General features: G+C 52.4%; 2 protein-coding genes across 2 annotated transcripts; both read left to right on the top strand.

Annotated features, from left to right (window-relative positions):
• Positions 2,910-3,998, top strand: LOC102176073 (testis-expressed protein 19.2-like). The gene has a single exon (XM_005694375.3). It carries the CDS (start codon positions 2,943-2,945, stop codon positions 3,996-3,998), a length of 1,056 nt encoding a protein of 351 aa, XP_005694432.2. The 5' UTR covers positions 2,910-2,942.
• UTS2R (urotensin 2 receptor) lies at positions 12,634-17,043 on the top strand. Its single transcript, XM_018065404.1, has 2 exons — positions 12,634-12,884; positions 15,317-17,043. Exon 2 carries the CDS (start codon positions 15,401-15,403, stop codon positions 16,553-16,555), a length of 1,155 nt encoding a protein of 384 aa, XP_017920893.1. The 5' UTR covers positions 12,634-12,884; positions 15,317-15,400; the 3' UTR covers positions 16,556-17,043.

The raw sequence follows: 17,059 nt of genomic DNA, 5'->3' as shown, positions 1-17,059 counted from the left end.
TGCATGTTTCTTTTCATATTACAGTCTTCTCTGGATACATGTCCGGGAGTGGGATTGCTGGATCATATGACAACTCTATTTTTAGTTTTTTTGAGAAAACTTCATACTGTTCTCCATACTTGCAGTACCAATCTACATTCCCACTAACAATGTAGGATGTTTTTCTTTTCTTCACACGCTCTCCAGCCACTATTTATTATTTATAGGTGAAGAGCCTTTATTTTAAAAGTGAAAAGTCAGAGGGACAGAAATATGCCTAAATTGTAAATAACTGGCAATTGATCAGTTTCTGGAATTCATAAAGAAACTTTCATCAAGAGATACAAGAAAGAATCTATTTTAACCACAGAAAGACAGGCTCTGTGATCAAGCAGGTCACCCAAGGGACCCACAAAGGGACAATAACCATAAGAGAGAGGATCACCCACACAATTTCAGAAACCTGCAGAATGAAGAGAACAATGGGAACAGTCTTCTCAGCCCGCAGAGGAGCAAATATCACAGGAACAATCACCCTGGTGACAGGGTTAGAGGAATAAGACTGCCCTCTCTGGGGGCTACACAGGCTCTCCTGGGATGGGAGAAGTGAGGATGACTCAGCAGTTTCATTTCCTGGTGGGCTGAGGCTCATGGGAAATATGGAGCCCAGAGCACCATGGGAAATGGCTCTTTATATACTCAGGCAGGATCCCTTCCCTCCTTTCCCCACGTGTACCCACAGGAGGGTGGTACCAAGCTGGGTGAGAACTCCTTGAAGTGAAAGAGTGGGGCCTACAGACTAACAGTGTGGGGCTTGGAGCCTGCAGTGCCAATGTGGTCCAGCTTGGCCTCAGGCCAGACAGATTAGCTCAGGTGGGGGTGGTTCAGTCAGGCTCCTTCAGGTTTTATAAGGTTCAGGTTCTGACAGATATCTCAGGTTCTGACAGATATCTCAGGTTCTGTCAGTTTCCATCAGGTTCTGACACATTCTGTCAGGTTCCCTCAGGTTCTGACAGCTCTATCAGATTCCAAGAGGTTCTAACAAGTTCTGTCAGGTTCTGTTAGATTTGGTCAGGTTCTGACCAGCTCCCTCGGATTCTGATATTCTCTCAGGTTCCAATAGGTCCCTTCAGGTTTTTTCAGGCTCTATCTGGTTCTGTTAGTTTCCCTCAGGTTTTCTCATTCTCTGGCAGGTTCTACTGGATTTGGTGAGATCTGACAGGACCCTCAGGTTCTGACCGATTCTCTGGTTGTGTCAGATTCTGACAGGTTCCATCAGGTTCTGTCAGATTTAGTCAGGTTCCATCAGATAGGACAGATTTGGTCAGGTCTGACAGGATCCTTCAGGTTCTGACTGATCCTCTCAGATTCTGTTAGGTTCAGTCAGGTTTTGTCAGATTTGTTCAAGTTCTGACAGATTCCCTCAGGTGCTCACAGATTCTCACAGGTTCTAACAGGTATTATCAGATTTGGTCAGGTTCTGACCAGCTCCCTCAGGTTCTGATATTCTCTCAGGTTCCAACACTTTCCTTCAGGTTTCGTCAGTCTCTGGCAGGTTCTATCAGATTTGGTAAGATCTGACAGGACCCTCAGGTTCTGACCGATTCTCTGGTTCTGTCAGGTTCCCTCAGGTTCTGTCAGATTCAGTCAGATTTGGTCAGGTCTGACAGGATCCCTCAGGTTCTGACGGATCCTCTCAGATCCTGTCAGGTTTTGTCAGATTTGTTCAAGTTCTGATAGATTCCCTCAGGTGCTCACAGATTCTCACAGGTTCTAACCGGTATTATCAGATTTGGTCATCTTCTGACCAGTTCCCTCAGGTTCTGACTTTCTCTCAGGTTCCAACACTTTCCTTCAGGTTTTGTCAGTCTCTGGTAGGTTCTATCAGATTTGGTAAGATCTGACAGGACCGTCAGGTTCTGACCGATTCTCTGGTTCTGTCAGGTTCCCTCAGGCTCTGTCAGATTCAGTTAGATTTGGTCAGGTCTGACAGGATCCTTCAGGTTCGGACCAATTCTCTCTCTCGGGTGCTGACAGATTTCCTTAGGTTCTGATAGATTCCCTCAGGTTCTGACCAATTCTCTCAGATTCTGTCAGTTTCAATCAGGTTTTGTCAGATTTGGTCAGGATCTGACAGTTTCCCTCAGGTTTTCACAGATTCTCACAGGTTCCAACAGGTTTTGTCAGACTTGGTCAGGTTCTGTCACATTCGGTCAGATTTGTTCAGGTGCTCACAGTTTCCCTGTTTCTGACAGATTTTAATAGATTCTCTCAGTGTCTGATCAATTCTATTTCTGTCAGGTCCTGACAGTTTCCTTTGGTTCTGACAGATTCTCTGAGGTTCTGACATGTTCTCTCAGGTTTTGTCAGATTTGGTGCAACTCTGACAGGACCCTAAGGTTTTGATTGATTCTCTCTGATTCAGGTTCTGATCGGTTTCCTTAGGGTCTAATAGACTCTCTCAGGTTCTGAAAGTCTCCCTCAGGTTTTGTCAGATTCGGTCAGATTTGGTCAGGTTCTGACCGATTCTCTCAGGTTCTGTCAGATTTAGTCAGATTCTGACAGGACCCTCGGATTCTGAGTGATTCTTTCTGGTTCTGTCAGGTCCTGGGAGGTTCCCTCAGGTTTTGTCAGCTGTGGTCAGGTTCTCCTCCCTGTGTGACTTGCTCCCACCTGCCTGCTGGGGGCGCCCTAACCTCACTGCTTTTCTTTGCAGCTCCCAGAGGACCAAGCCCTGGCATCAGCAGAAGTTAATTCCAGAGTTTCTTCCCTCCCAACCTCTACAGGTCCCTGTTGGATCGGGACCCAGTTCATTCATCGCCACCCCAAATTCTTCTCCTGGTGATCCTCATCTTTCTCCTCTCTGTTCTCTTGCCCCTGCTCCCTGACCCTTGCTCTTCACTGCGCCCCCTTCTGTGGACCAGATTCTGCTGCCTGTCTTTCAGGAGTCAGGCAGCTTGGCCATGTGCCCTCCAGTCAGCAAGCGGTATGGGGCAGAGGGCATGTCCTATCTCCATGCATCCTGGATGTATCAGCTTCAACATGGCAGCCAGCTAAGGATCTGCTTTGCTTGTTACAAGGCTGCCTTTCTGGACCTTAAGCAGCAGCTGGAGTCAGAAGACTGGGAAGACGGAGATTGGGACCCTGAGCTTATGGATAACTCAGAGACAGGGTCTGAGCAAGGGTCATCCCCAGTGATGGGGCCAAACTGGGCGCAGGGCCTATGGCAGCCTGCACAGGGCGAGTCTGTGGGCTGGGGATTGGACACCCTGGAGTCAGGCCCTGTGGAGTCAGAGGACATGGACCTAGATGATCACTTTGTGCCCACTGAGCTGCAGCCTCAGGATGCGGCACCCCTGGGCCTGGATGCTGAAGATGCTGACTGGACCCAGGGCCTTCCCTGGAGATTTGGGGGAATCCCTACCTGTTCCCACTGGCCAAGCCCCTCTGTTCCATGGGAGGGGTTTTTCAAAGTGGACTTGCCTCCTGGAGAGCCCATGGTATTAGAGCTGGGCGCCACCCAGGACATGGACCCTCTTGAGGCTGAAGCCTATTTACTGGACCTGCAGGTCCTTTCCCTAGTGGGCTGCTATGATGCTGTCTACCTCCAGAAGATGAAGCCAAGAAGGGTCCAAATGACCCCAGGCCAGTGTTGGAAACTGCTGCTGGAGCCTGATGAGGTGTGGGTGGTGAGACTCCAAGATGCACCCCAGAAGCAAGAACTGCACCACTGGAAGCTAAGCATTCTGGAATCCTCCCTTCCAGGGCAGATTGAAGAGCTGGTCCCTGCAGATTCAGCCCTGCTTAAGAGGGGATTCACCATCCTTTCTTATTCACCCTGGGCCAAGAGGAAGTCTGAGGAGGGAGACTCAGCCTCTAGGCCACAGTCCTCCACCCAAGGAGGGGATGCCGGCACCAGTGGGCCCAGAGAGCCTGGGGAGAACCTGGCTGCTGTGGGAGCCTCGACCCTGGGAGAGCTGCCACATTTCCAGCCCCTCAACCCAGGGTCCCAGAACTGAGGGACTGAGGTCCATGTGGTCACCATTGTTCTGGCTTCCCCAGAACATCAGAGGCTGGGAAGGACTGACCACTCCACAGAAGCCAGGGTAGCCATTAGCAATGGATGGGGACTTGGGCCTGGGGAGGAAGAATGGTGAGCGGCCAGAAGTTAAGAAATGGGACCTACCGTAGCCTAACAAGGAAGCAACACAAATTTCAGTATTGAGGAGCGAAGCCACCTATCATGGAGTTAGGAGCATGAAGCCGACGAGGATGTGCTGGTGTGAACAACTGCTGTAGAATGTGGCATGAAGAGCAGGGTGCAGAGCTGTGCCTGCGACTTGTAGAGAAATGCCGTGGGTGGGATACATACTCTCAGTCTTGGGTGACAGGGTCACCGGATGGTCTCTGGGTCTCCACAGGACTGCTCCGGAATGTCACAGCAGCACTGGATATTCTGGTCTGTAGTGAGAGAAGGCCCAGTTTTAAATGTTGGCCTTTTAATGCAGTTTAGTTTTTTTTTTTTTAATAAAGTATTAAGAGTTGTGCATCAAAGCCCTGTCTTGACTCATCCTCAGCTAATCCTTATTGTCTCAGTGTCCTGGTCAAGTCACCTTTACAGATTTAAGTCCCCTGGGAGCAGGGGACAGAGAGGGGAGCAGCACAGGCCAGATGAGGATTCTGGTCCGTTTTTTGGCTCATAGTGCTTACAGGTGTTTATCACATTATTTATAAACAACAAATACATACACACATGCTTAAAATAACAAAGGGCCATACTTTGAACAATGAGACTGTGTCAGCAAATGCAGATTTTAGTCAATCTAAATTTGTGCCCCTGATATTTAAAAACAAGCAAAAGCTAGAGGTAGAACCATGCACAAAAACTGCTAATAATGTTCATGACACAGGGGAGGGAAATGGGGGACCGTGTGCATCAGCCTTTCCATGCTTTGCACAGACTTACAGGAGAAGGAAGCTTCGGAGGTCTTGTCAGCAGAGTGCTATGGGCCAGGAAGAAGCTCTTAACTGGCAACTTCTCTTCCTTATAAACAACCAGTCTAGAGGGTTCCACAATCCTCCGCTGGGAGTCTTTGGTTGGCAGAGCCTCCAGTGATTTAAAGATGAGCTGACATTCATCATTGAATGAGGGACATTCAAAGATGTCCCTTTCAGTGAAAGATGCCAGTCTAAGGGTCCACTCTAGGGGTGGGAGTTGGGGAGTTGCTGTTATGTTAGGTATTAACATAGCAGTAAGGTCCTTTCATTGACATCTGGGAACAGTCTTTTTCTCTCATATATTTCAGATGTGAATCTCCAGGCAGGTCTTGAAGACATCTGATGCTAATTAGATGGAGGGAAGGCATTGACACAGCAGCCACTCAAAACACTTCAACACGATCTCATAACTCTGTAGGCATTTATTGACTTGGAGTCTGTATTTGAACATACATCTGGCTCTTCTTCCAAGTAAAGAGCGTGGTCTTGCCTTCATCCCCTCCTTTCTCTGTCCCTCCAGGTTAAACAGTCCATTTATTATTCATGGATCCAGCAAACCCTTGCTTGAGGCAGGCTATTTTTCTTAAATGACCCAGCTGCGGTGATGCTGAGGTCAGGAGGAGGCAGCCCTGAAATATTGCCCAAGCAAGAGCCCTAGCTCTTTGCCAAGAGGCTACAGCTAGTTGCTCAGCTCTTCTCATCTGAAAATGGGAAAAACATCAATTCACAAGGTAATGGTGAGGATGAAATAAGATCAGGTGTATCCTAAAAAAAAATTAAACATATAATTTCCATATGACCCAACAATTCTACTCCTAGGTATATACCCAAATAATGTAAAAACATCTACCTGCACGCTTCTAGCAGCATTATTCATAATAGCCAAAAGGTGGAAACAACCCAAAGTTCATCAACTGACAAATGGATAAACAAACTGTGATCTAGCCATACAGTGGGGTGTTACTATTGAGTCATAAAAAGAACGAGGCTTCCCTGTTGGCTCAGTGGTAAAGAATCCACGTGCCAACACAGGAGATGCAGATTCGATCCCTGGGTTGGGAAGATCCCCTAGAGAAGGAAATGGCTACTCACTCCAGTATGCTTGCCTGGGAAATCCCATGGACAGAAGAACCTGGCGAGCTACAGTCCACCGGGTTGCAGAAGAGTAGGACAGGACTGAAGTGACTAAAACAAAAATGAAAAGGAGTGAAGTTCTGATGCTGCAACATGGATAAATCTTGAAAACTGTGATAAGTGAATGGAGTTGTCACAAAAGAGTTTGCATTGTCTAATTTCATTTCTGTGAAATATTCAGAATAGGCAAATCCATGGAGACAATAGCAACGAATGGCTGGCAGAGAGTGAGGGAAAAGGGGAGGAGGAAATAATTGCTTAGTGGGTATAGGGTCTCCTTCGGAGGTGATGGAAATATTCTGGAACTAGACGGAGGTGATAGCTGCACAATATTGTGAATGTATTACAAGCCGCTGAATAGTTAACTACGTTATGTGAATTTCACTGCAATTTTAAAAAATCAAATGTAAAACATGTAGAACATTGGCCCAGCGTAGGGATAATTGTCCGTTCTCTTTTCAGAGGACCTGTGAAGAACAGTGCCAACAATACCCCCCTACCCCAGCCCCACCATGCTGCTCCAATGTGAATTAATCCACTCTTTCCATTAAAACAGCTACAGTCAGCTTTGGCCTTCAGTGGAAACTCTGGTCTTCCTACCGTATACAATTACAGGGTGATTTTCTCTCAAATCCAGAGCAGCAGCGCAAATAATTATGCTTATTGCATTCACAGCCTGGGCGCCTGTGAAGGGATATTCCTGTCAGGTGTCCCAAATAGCATTAAAAGTAATTTGTCATTGATCAGCAATTCAAATTTAACTGGATTCTGTATTTTATCAGTTGATGGTGCGCCGGCCCCAGAAGGTCAGACCTGGTGTGTGTCTCTGTGAGGAACTAGGCCGAGAGCCCTGGAAAGAGCACAGAACAGAGAGGCTGGGTCCAAAGGGAGGGGAGATGGCACAGGGCACATGGCATCCCACCGTCTGTGGTGCAGGCCCCTTCCAGAAACATCTACTGCAGAGCTGGCAGCATTCCCGGCCCTGGGAAGGGCCGCAGAGACGGTTGGACAACGTGTGCCATGGTTTTTCCAAACCACCCTGAGAGCAGCTGCCCAGCAGGTGAGGTAGGGGTGGGGACCTATGACCCCAGAGCTTCTGGTATTTCTGAGGGAAGCAGGAGGACAGGACTGGCTAGATCTCCTTCTATTCTGCGCAGGGAAGGAGCTTGATGGACACGATCAAGATGTGTGTCCATGTTGCTGACCACAACCTGGCCTGGGGCTCCTCCCGCCTCTAAGGACCTGCTCCGGTCCAAGCCAACCCCTGCCCCTGGGGCCTGGGGCATCTTTGTGTCGCAGGAGCCTCTGTTTCTGGGGTGGTCTGTGGTCTCCAGTGCCCAGACCCTGGGCCCTTCGTGGAAACACTGCAGGAGGGACAAAGAGTCTCCACAGATTGTCCTGCCACAGCAACGATTTCTGTGTTGGGGGCAACATGGGTGAAGCGTGTGCTTTCAGGAAAGGGGTCCCCGCCCCAACCCACAGACAGAAATCTGCTAATGTTTCTGGGGCTTCTTTAGAAGTTTCTGCGCTAGGCGGGGAAGACAACTAGGGACTGAGACTTCCCTACCCCAACCTCAGGCACCCCCACACCAGCTGAGGGCTGGGCTAGTCACTGTTAGCACCTGAGGAGGTGATGCAGGGTCCAGATGTTCCCATGGGGGCCCTAGCATCGTGTGAAGGAGGCATGCACCCTCTCCCCTGCAGTCTGACCCTCTGAAGACCCAGGCCTCGGGGCCTCTGGGCCTTGTGCTATGGCTGCTGATGGGCCACACCCTGACCTGCACAGGCCACGGTAGCACAGGGCAGATGTCCAGGCACCCAGGACCTCACTGCACCAGGGGCCGGTTGACCATTCCTTGGCTTGAGCTGAGACTCTGGCCTGTTCCAGCTTTAATCTCTGTCTTCTAGGGGCTTCAGCCTTGTGCCTGGCAGGTCATACCACACGGACCCCTATGATTTAGGAGAATCACTTCCTCCTGCCACATCCTAGCAGTCCCACAGCACAGAGGCCCCTCCTCCAGGACCCCCTCCTGGACCAGCCCCTCTCTGTGGTTAGAGAGGATGTCTGTGTCTTCCCCTCACTCAGCCAGGAGCCAAACACAGCCCAGATGCAGCTGCCCTTCTGTCTTGGACAGCCACATGAAAGGTGATCGTGGCTCCTCTCCTCACTAGACTGAACATTTCTTAAAGGCAAGGACTGTGGCATCACCTTCATCTTCATCGCCATCATTGTCTTGACCACCAGTGGTTACTGAGAGCCACCAGCACTTATAAGCATGCTGCTGCTGCTAAGTCACTTCAGTCGTGTCCGACTCTGTGTGACCCCATAGACGGCAGCCCACCAGGCTCCCCCGTCCCTGGGATTCTCCAGGCAAGAACACTGGAGTGGGTTGCCGTTTCCTTCTCCAATGCATGAAAGTGAAAAGTGAAAGTGAAGTCGCTCAGTCATGTCCGACCCTCAGTGACCCCATGGACTGCAGCCTTCCAGGCTCCTCCATCCATGGGATTTTCCAGGCAAGAGTACTGGAGTGGGGTGCCATTAAACTCCTTTAAATTTCTCAATACTCAGATGAGATAAGGTCTACTTTTAGTCGCATTTTACAGATGAGGAGATTGAGGCACAGAGAGATGGTAGTTCCCCTGAGGCCATGCAGCTGCCCAAGGAAGGCACCCAGATCCACACCAGGCAGCTGGAGTCCAGACGTCCTTGGCCAACTCCGTATCTGGTCCAGGGCTCTCTGCTGACTCTGATCAACATCTGGCCCTAGGAAAGGCCAGATTAGTTGGGGTGTGTGGCGTGGAGCACCACAGAGCCTTTCAGAGGGTGAGTGAGCTCATATCGATCAGGTTAAGAGAAAAAAATGCAAGAAGATAGGTACAGTATGTTCCATTTACAAAAAATGTTAAAGCACATTATGAATTGCACATGGCAAAGACATGATCAAAAACAAAGTCTGGGAGTCACCAGGACAAAGTCAGGACAGCAGTGCCTCTAGGGAGAGAGGAGAATGAGAACTTGGAGGGCTGGGGATGCATTCTTTCCTTAAACAACCATTGGAAGCAAATATGGAAAAATACCATCACTTGAGCTAGATGGAGGCACCCAGGTGTGTGTTATGTACGGAGTGAAGGTTAAAATACTGCCACTGCTGATAGCGGAGCTGCTGCTGCTGATGGTAGTGATGGAGGTGGTGGTAAAGTTGATGGTGATGATGCTCCTGGAGATTTCTAAACCTAAAGTCTATCTGAGTGTGCACTTGAATACTCCAGGAGAGACCTGTAGGAACAGGGACCCCCTATCTTGGATTCTACCTAAAGGAGAGGTGCCTCCATTAGTTTGGAGGCCCAGGCCCCCCACCCCACTGCTGTTTTCAGGGGTGGGGCCCTGACCTTCTGGTTTCCCAAGGAGGCAGGAAGGAGCGTGATGGCCATGCTGAGGGGAGCAGTGCCTCTGTACCCTGCTACCTGGACAGAATCAGGAGTTAGAGCCCACGGAGAATGTGAGGATGTGGCCTTGGCTGTTTCAGGACAGAACTGGAGGCCCTGGGGTTTCTATCCCATCTCCTGCACCAACTCCCATTTTGCCATCCCCAGAAGGGCTCTTGGGGCCTCTGTATCCAGCCTTTTCACTCAGCATACACAGTCTATGGATTCTGAATTGGGGCCCTTTTCCACAGGCTACCCGGCCTGAGTGGCCCCCTGGGACCTGGGAGGCAGCAGTGCTGGACCTGCAGTGCCTCTCCTCTAGGCAAGAGGGCCACAGGGCTCCCCTAGGGGCCCCAGTGTCAACAGTGAGAGAGACAGTGTTGTGTGTACTTGACATTTCTCCTCCCTCTCCCTGCATCCAGCTTTCCCGAACCCGAATATTTACAGTCGGGACCTCTCTGAACTCGCATGCACTTCAGTCACCTGGATTGCTCAAATGCCGGAGGCTCTCTGCTAGTCTACAGGGGCCCGCCTCCAGCTGGAGACCTGGACAGGTTTTAATTGGTTTGATTGCAATCCTCATCCCTCCAGCTGGGTCTCAGACCTTGAGTATTTGAGACAAGGACTGGGGAAATTGTTTCTGAAGTTGAAATCAAGTAACAACATTAGCAGTGGCATCAAGGGAAGAATCTCCTAGAAAATACAGTTAGCTACTGACTGCAGAAGGGCCCTGGGCTGGGGGAGGAGCAGCCAAGCAGGTGTGTCCCTTCTGGGACCTCCTTCTGGGGCAGGGGTCCCCCACTGGGCCCCAGACAGTCTCTGTCAGTGACTGGTGAGGCTATGTGGGCCATTTCTGCCCAACTCTGGACTCCTTCCCCTCTTTGCTCTCCTGCAAGGGGCTGGCCTAGACTCTTACAGGTGCATTGAGGCCTGTTTTCCCTCCACCCCCAGTCCTACTCCCTCTCCTTTCTCTTTCCAAGGCATTTTTTTAGGGGCTAGGGGGACAGGACAGTGACAAGATGTGCCTCTGACAAGTCTGTGGTCAGGCTGGGTGGGGACCTGTGAAGAGACCCCATGAAGCCAGATACAGCCTATGGCATCTCATTTTCCACCTAATATAGTAATCCAGTTGGAAAAGAGTTTTTGCAGAAAAATGATCATTTCAAAATATAAGGAACCCATTATATGAAGAGCAAAGCTTTAAAGTCACATTTGTGGAAAGTGGGAGCTTTATGATTATGATTTAATGGTCCATAAAGTGAATCAGAGACAGGCAGAGTTTAGTTTGCAAAGAACACAGTAGATCTCAGGGATGTGGTCCACTAAGCCGAGGACAGCAGCCCCAGCTCCCTGCAGGATCCTGACCCTTTATCCTCAAGCCCCAAGCCCCAAGCCCCAACCGCTGGAGCCATTCGGCTCCTCTCAGGTCCAGGCTAAGGACACAGTGCAATAGAGGAAGAGTTTCAGATAATCTCCCTGAAGATGTCCCTTGAGAGGACATATCAGCCACCAGCACCTTCAGGTCTCACAATATTTCCCTCTCCTTCCATTGGCTCCTGTCACTCACACTCAGGACAGCCCAGCCCCTCCCCTACCGTCCATGGGGTCTGTCTAACATGCACGCTGGATGGGTGTCTGTCCTTCCCTCATGGTGCAAACAGAGAGGAGGCCATGGGCTGTGTGGCCTGTGGCTCTGCAGGACGTCATGACCAGGAGATGGGCCCAAGGCTGATCTGAGATGGGCAGGGAGCTGACCAACACCTAAACAGATGCTGTCCTTGATCATCCATATTTCCCAGCCTGCAGCCATGAGGGCCTATGTCAAGCCAGGCTGCTCATGACCCCAGCAGCTAACCCTGGCGGTGTTCCTGGAAGCTTCTCTCTGTGCCCTGGGCATGCCCTTGGTCACAGGGTGTTTGGACCAAAGGCAGCAGATGAGCCTGAACACCATGAGGCCGACCAGCCTGAATCACCTGCCCACAGGACAGGAGGATGAGAGGAAGACCTGCCTATGAGTCTACCTGTCCGAGAGTAGTAGTGGGTTGACTCAGGCACACCCCCATGCCAGGGGCCTCCAGGCTCAGGGTCAATGAGGAGTGGAGAGCAGTGTTTGGAGGGCCCCAGGGCCCCTGAAAATGGAGTCATCTGGAAAAGATCTGACAACTAGAGACAGTTAGGATTTTTCAAAGAAATAAAGGAAGGACCATGATGCATAAAAGGAACAGAAAATTATAAATCAAAATATTCATAGCAGCGCTAGTCACCATCACCAAAAGAATCCATCAGGGATGAAGGGAAAAACAAAGTGGTTTACCTTCAATCAGAAGATACTCTCCAGTCTTCCAAATACTTCACTCTTCAGTCTTCACAGAATACTCTTCAGTCTTGAAAAGGATGGAAGCTCTGACCCTTGCTACATGAAGGAAGCTCGAAGACATTATAGTAAGTGAAAGAAGCCAGACACTAAGGGGCAAATGGATGGTCCCACTCACAGGGAGTCCTTAGATTACTGGAATCCATGGAGGCCAAAGGAGAATGGTGGTTGTCAAGGGCAGGGGTAATGGGATGTGGAGTTGTCTAATGGGGACCATAAAAGGTTTGTGTTGATAAAAGGTTTTGGAAATAGTGACGAGTGCACATTATGAATGTCTTTAATGACACTGGGTCCTGGCCTCGCATGGGTCTCTCAGAACCACCCTCCACAAACTTCGGGCCCTTCCCACTCCCCCCCGCCCCAGGTGCAGAGGAGGGTCCAGGGCTTGACTGACAATCTGAATCCGAGTCTGAGGCTCAGTGCCTGGGAAACTGAGGGGTGGTGGAGTGCACAGGGCGAAGGGAAGCAGAGACACTCTGCGGTGGGGCCAGCCAGGCTGGACTGAGCTTCACCCCCACGGATGCGTCTGGAGTCCCAGCTGCGCCGTGATCTGCCCTCTCGCTTTGCCACCCTCCGCTCCCGCCCCTGCTGCCCTCCCCTCCCCGGGCCTCCGTGGCTCCCCCCACCGCAGCGCATCCTCGCCCCCTCTCCAGCCGCCCCCCTCCCCCGGGTTATTAATATCCGGGCCGGGCGCAGGGCCGCCGCGCATTCCCAGCTGGCAGCCGGGCAGGTGGCGCCGGCGACAGGGGCCTGGGCGCGGAGCACGGCTCCGCGGGTGAGACCAGCGGGCGGGCTCCCGTCCACCACGCGCCCCTGGGAGCCCCCACGTCCTCTGCGCGCCCCTACCGGGTAGAGCCCTCGGAAAGGTTCCCCGTGCAGCGCCGAGTGTTTGGAGACGCTTAGCGACTAAGCGCCCGTCCAGAGCACGACCCCAGGGGGCTCGGCGCCCGCACCTGACGGCCCGGTGACGGAGGTGGGCGCAGGCACAGCGAGGGTGCGGGGCGGGAGAAGGGGCCGGGACCCTCCCGGGGGCGGGGCGCCCTCCCCGCTGGCCCGCACAATCCTCGGCAGGATCGCTCGGCCACGAGGCCCTCCCAGCGGACCCCCGGGAGATGCGCGGCGCTTCGGAGGGTGGAGAGGGTGAGGTGTGCGCGGTGGGCTCGGCGGCTGTTTCGCGTCTCTCCTGGGAGGTCCTCCGCCGGGTTCGCGGCAGCCCCTGCGGGAGGGCTCTGGAACCCGGACCCACTGGGGGCTGCGGCCGCGGAGGGCGCCTCGGGCCGGTAGGAAGGACCCCAGCTCCCCTCGTCAGACCCGAGGCTGAGCCAAGTCCCACGGGCAGGGGGCCTAGGACAGCGTCTCTGCACCCAGCTTGCCCTTCTGCACCGAGGGCTCAGTTGGACGCCCCGAGTTAATCCATGTTAGTGCGAACGCTGTACCTGTAGAGGGAAAAAACCCGGAACCAGTTTTATCCGGCCACATTATCCCTGGATGTGGGGAGACTGGGCGATAAAGGGGCCTCTCCTCTCATTCAGGTATTCAAGTTTTAGGTCTTTTTTTTTTCTCATGCGGTTAATTTTCATACAGTAAGCACGGGTCATGAGTGCAACTCCAGGAGTTTTTACATGTCCGTAGTCGCTAAGTCGTGACTGACTCTTTGGGACCCCATGGAATGCACAGCCCGCCAGACTCCTCTGTCCATGGGGAGAATACTGGGGTGAGTTGCCATGCCCTCCTTCAGGGGATTTTCCCAACCCAGGGATCAAACCCAGGCCTCCCGCATTGCAGGCGGATTCTTTACCATCTGAGCCACCAGAACACCTGTGTAACCAGCGCCACGTGAGGACGTAGCAAAAGTCCATTCCCCGGAGTGCTCTCGGGCGCCCCCTACCAGTTGACACCCTCTTCAACCACTCATAGAGCTTTTGCCTTTTCCCCAGCTTCACTCAGGGAAAGGGAATTACAGTGTGTACTCTTTGTGTGTGGTTTCTGTTTCAGGCCCCCCACCCCCACCCCACTCGACAGAGCATATTTGAGTTTCATCAAGTTGTTCAATAATTTCATTTTCTTCATCACCTTGGAGCATTTTTATGGGGGGGGGGGGATGTGTGTCACAGTTTCTTTATCCACACTACTATTCATGGACGTTTGGGTGGTTTCCAGCTTCTGACTGCTATGAACGTTCTCACTCTTGCTTTTTGCGGCCATTTGCCGTCTATGGGGTCGCGCAGAGTCGGACACGACTGAAGTACTTAGTAGTAGTAGTAGCACTAATTTTTCTTGGCATAAATCTAGGAGTAGAATTGCTGGATGAGAGGACAGACGTGTGTCCAACTTTACTGAGGGTGCTGGATTGTTCGCCGCAAGCACTGTTCTTGTCCTCTACTAGCAGTTCAGGAGTTCCGTTCCTTCATGTCTTCCCAGCAGTTTTACGAATTTCCTGTTGAAATTTTGTCTTTTTTTTTCCTTCTTTTAGTTGAGTCATTGGTCTTCATTGATTTGTAGTTCTTTCACATATTTTGATTACTAGTTCTTTGTCTGATATGTGTCTTCTGATCATCTTTTCCCAGTCCATGGTTTTTACATCTTTTACTCTTTCAGTGAAGTTCTTAATTTTCATGAAATCCAATTGGTGGGTCTTTTACTGCAAGTATTTTTTGCCCTTTTTTTTTTTTTTTTTTGAGAAATCTTTGTTTACCCACAGTCGTGCAGATATTCTCCTATATTTCTTCCAAAGCTTGGTTAATTAATTGATTTAATCTATTACATACAGGTACACAGTCCACCTTGAATTGTTTTCTTGTGTGGTAGGAGATAGGAATCAGGTTTATTTCCCCCATCTGAATAAAGGAAGATTATGAGGGCTTTCCCCTCTTTATCTAACATATTTTCCTATTTGAACTTTAAAGTCGGCAAATATTACTTTTGCAATCTGAACAAAATGTATTTTTTTAAAAACATACAGGAGATCTATATGGGGAGGAAGACACAGGGGTCAGCCTGGCTTCCCTGCCCTTCACGGATGAGGAAGTGAGAAGGCCTAGTGAGAACTCCTGGTTCATCCAGGAGTGAACCATCCTGGTTCATGCCTGCTGTGCTCTGATTTTCAGGAAAGGCCATCGAGCTGAGAGGCCTTTGAACTTGCACCGTGGCCCATGGTGGGAATGCTACTGGGGCATGCATGGGGAACAACTGGTCTAGGTGGTTCTCTGGTCCCCCTGGATAGCTGGGGAACTGAGGCAGGGCGTTAGAGTTCTGCACGGAGAGTCCCCAAGGGGGCGTCACAGTTGGTGAGCACTGTCCCTGTGCAGGCCTCCCCAGCCTGGTGGGAACTGTGGCTTCTTATGGCCTCTTGGGAGTGGAAAGGGGTGCCTGACCTGCATCTTTAATGAGCATCCTCTCCCGCAGGAAAAGCTTGTTGCCCACAGATGCCCCCTCTCTACCTAAAGGAGCAGCAGGCCCCAGCCCGAAGCCCAGTGTGAAGTGGCAGAGATGGCGCTGAGCCCAGAGCCATCAAGCAGGTTCCCGGTGCCAGCTACAATGGGCAGCGCCATGCCCGAGCTGCCTGGTGCCCCCAATGCGTCCCTCAACAGCTCATTGGCTAGCCCGACGGAGCCCAACTCCCTGGAGGACCTGGTGGCCACAAGCACTATCGGAGTGGTGCTCTCGGCCATGGGTGTGGTGGGCATGGCAGGCAACGTGTACACGCTGACGGTCATGTGCCGCTTCCTGCACACCTCTGCCTCCATGTACGTCTACGTCATCAACTTGGCGCTGGCGGATCTCCTCTACCTGCTCAGCATCCCCTTCATAGTAGCTACCTACATCACCAAGAGGTGGCACTTCGGCGACGTGGGCTGCCGCGTCCTCTTCAGCCTGGACTTCCTAACCATGCACGCCAGCATCTTCACCCTGACCCTCATGAGCAGGGAGCGCTACGCCGCCGTGGTGAGGCCCCTGGACACAGTGCAGCGTTCCAAGGGCTACCGCAAGGTCCTGGCACTGGGCACGTGGCTGCTGGCATTGCTGCTGGCACTGCCCATGATGCTGGCCATCCGGCTGGTCCGCAGGGGCCACAAGAGCCTCTGCCTGCCAGCCTGGGGCCAGCGCACCCACCGCGCCTACCTGACGCTGCTCTTCGGGACCAGCATCGTGGGGCCCGGCATGATCATCGGACTGCTCTACGTCCGCCTGGCCCGGGCCTACTGGTTGTCACAGCGGGCCTCCTTCACGCAGACGCGACGGCTGCCCAACCCCAGGGTGCTCTATCTCATCCTGGGGATTGTGCTGCTCTTCTGGGCCTGCTTCCTACCCTTCTGGCTGTGGCAGCTCCTTGCCCAGTACCGCGGGGGCCCACCGCTCGCTCCCCGCTCCGCCCGCATTGTCAACTACCTGACCACCTGCCTCACCTATGGCAACAGCTGTGTGAATCCCTTCCTCTACACGCTGCTCACCAAGAACTACCGTGACTACCGCCAACGCTCGCTCCACAGCAGGGGCACCGGCGGGCCTGTGGGTGTCCGCAGCTTCCCGCAGGGCCACACCCGCTGCCAGCGCGGCTCGGGTCGCTCCGTGTCCTCCAGCAGCCAGCAGGCCACTGAGACCATCGCACTGTCCCAGGCGGTCCCCAGGAGTCTCTGCGTCTGAGAGTCCCCAGCCTCCCTGTGGGCCCTGGGGGTAGGCTGTGGGGACTGGCCCCTGGAGCCCAGGTCCCTCCTGGACCACCCTCCCCACTGTCTGCCGCCCTTCCCCAGTCCTCTTCCAGAAAGCTCCTGGCTATCCCTCACCCCTCACTCACTTCAGCTCCATCAGAGCAGCTACTTTCCTCATAATGCCCAGAAGTGCTCCCTACCCTGTCCATCTGTGAGGGTCTGCAGGAGGCTCGGGCCCAGGGCCAGCTCCTAAAGACCGTGGTTGAGTGGAGTCTTCACAGGCCCCCTGCAGACAAGAGTGCATACCTGACGCATGACAGGGTACACTGTGGCAGGTGACACCGTGTCGCCACACAAGCTGCCTGCGTGGGACCCTCCTCCTGGCACAAGCGCGGCCCCGGTGGCACCCATTTCTCCCAACTGCCATGTGGTTCCATCCCTCACAGCTTCAGAACCTGGAACAATAAACGCTGAGCTCCCTGAGCCTTGTCTGCCACAG

The sequence above is a fragment of the Capra hircus genome, chromosome 19, assembly GCF_001704415.2.
Source record: "Capra hircus breed San Clemente chromosome 19, ASM170441v1, whole genome shotgun sequence".
Lineage (NCBI taxonomy): Eukaryota > Metazoa > Chordata > Mammalia > Artiodactyla > Bovidae > Capra > Capra hircus.
This window is presented reverse-complemented; position numbering and strand designations above follow the sequence as displayed.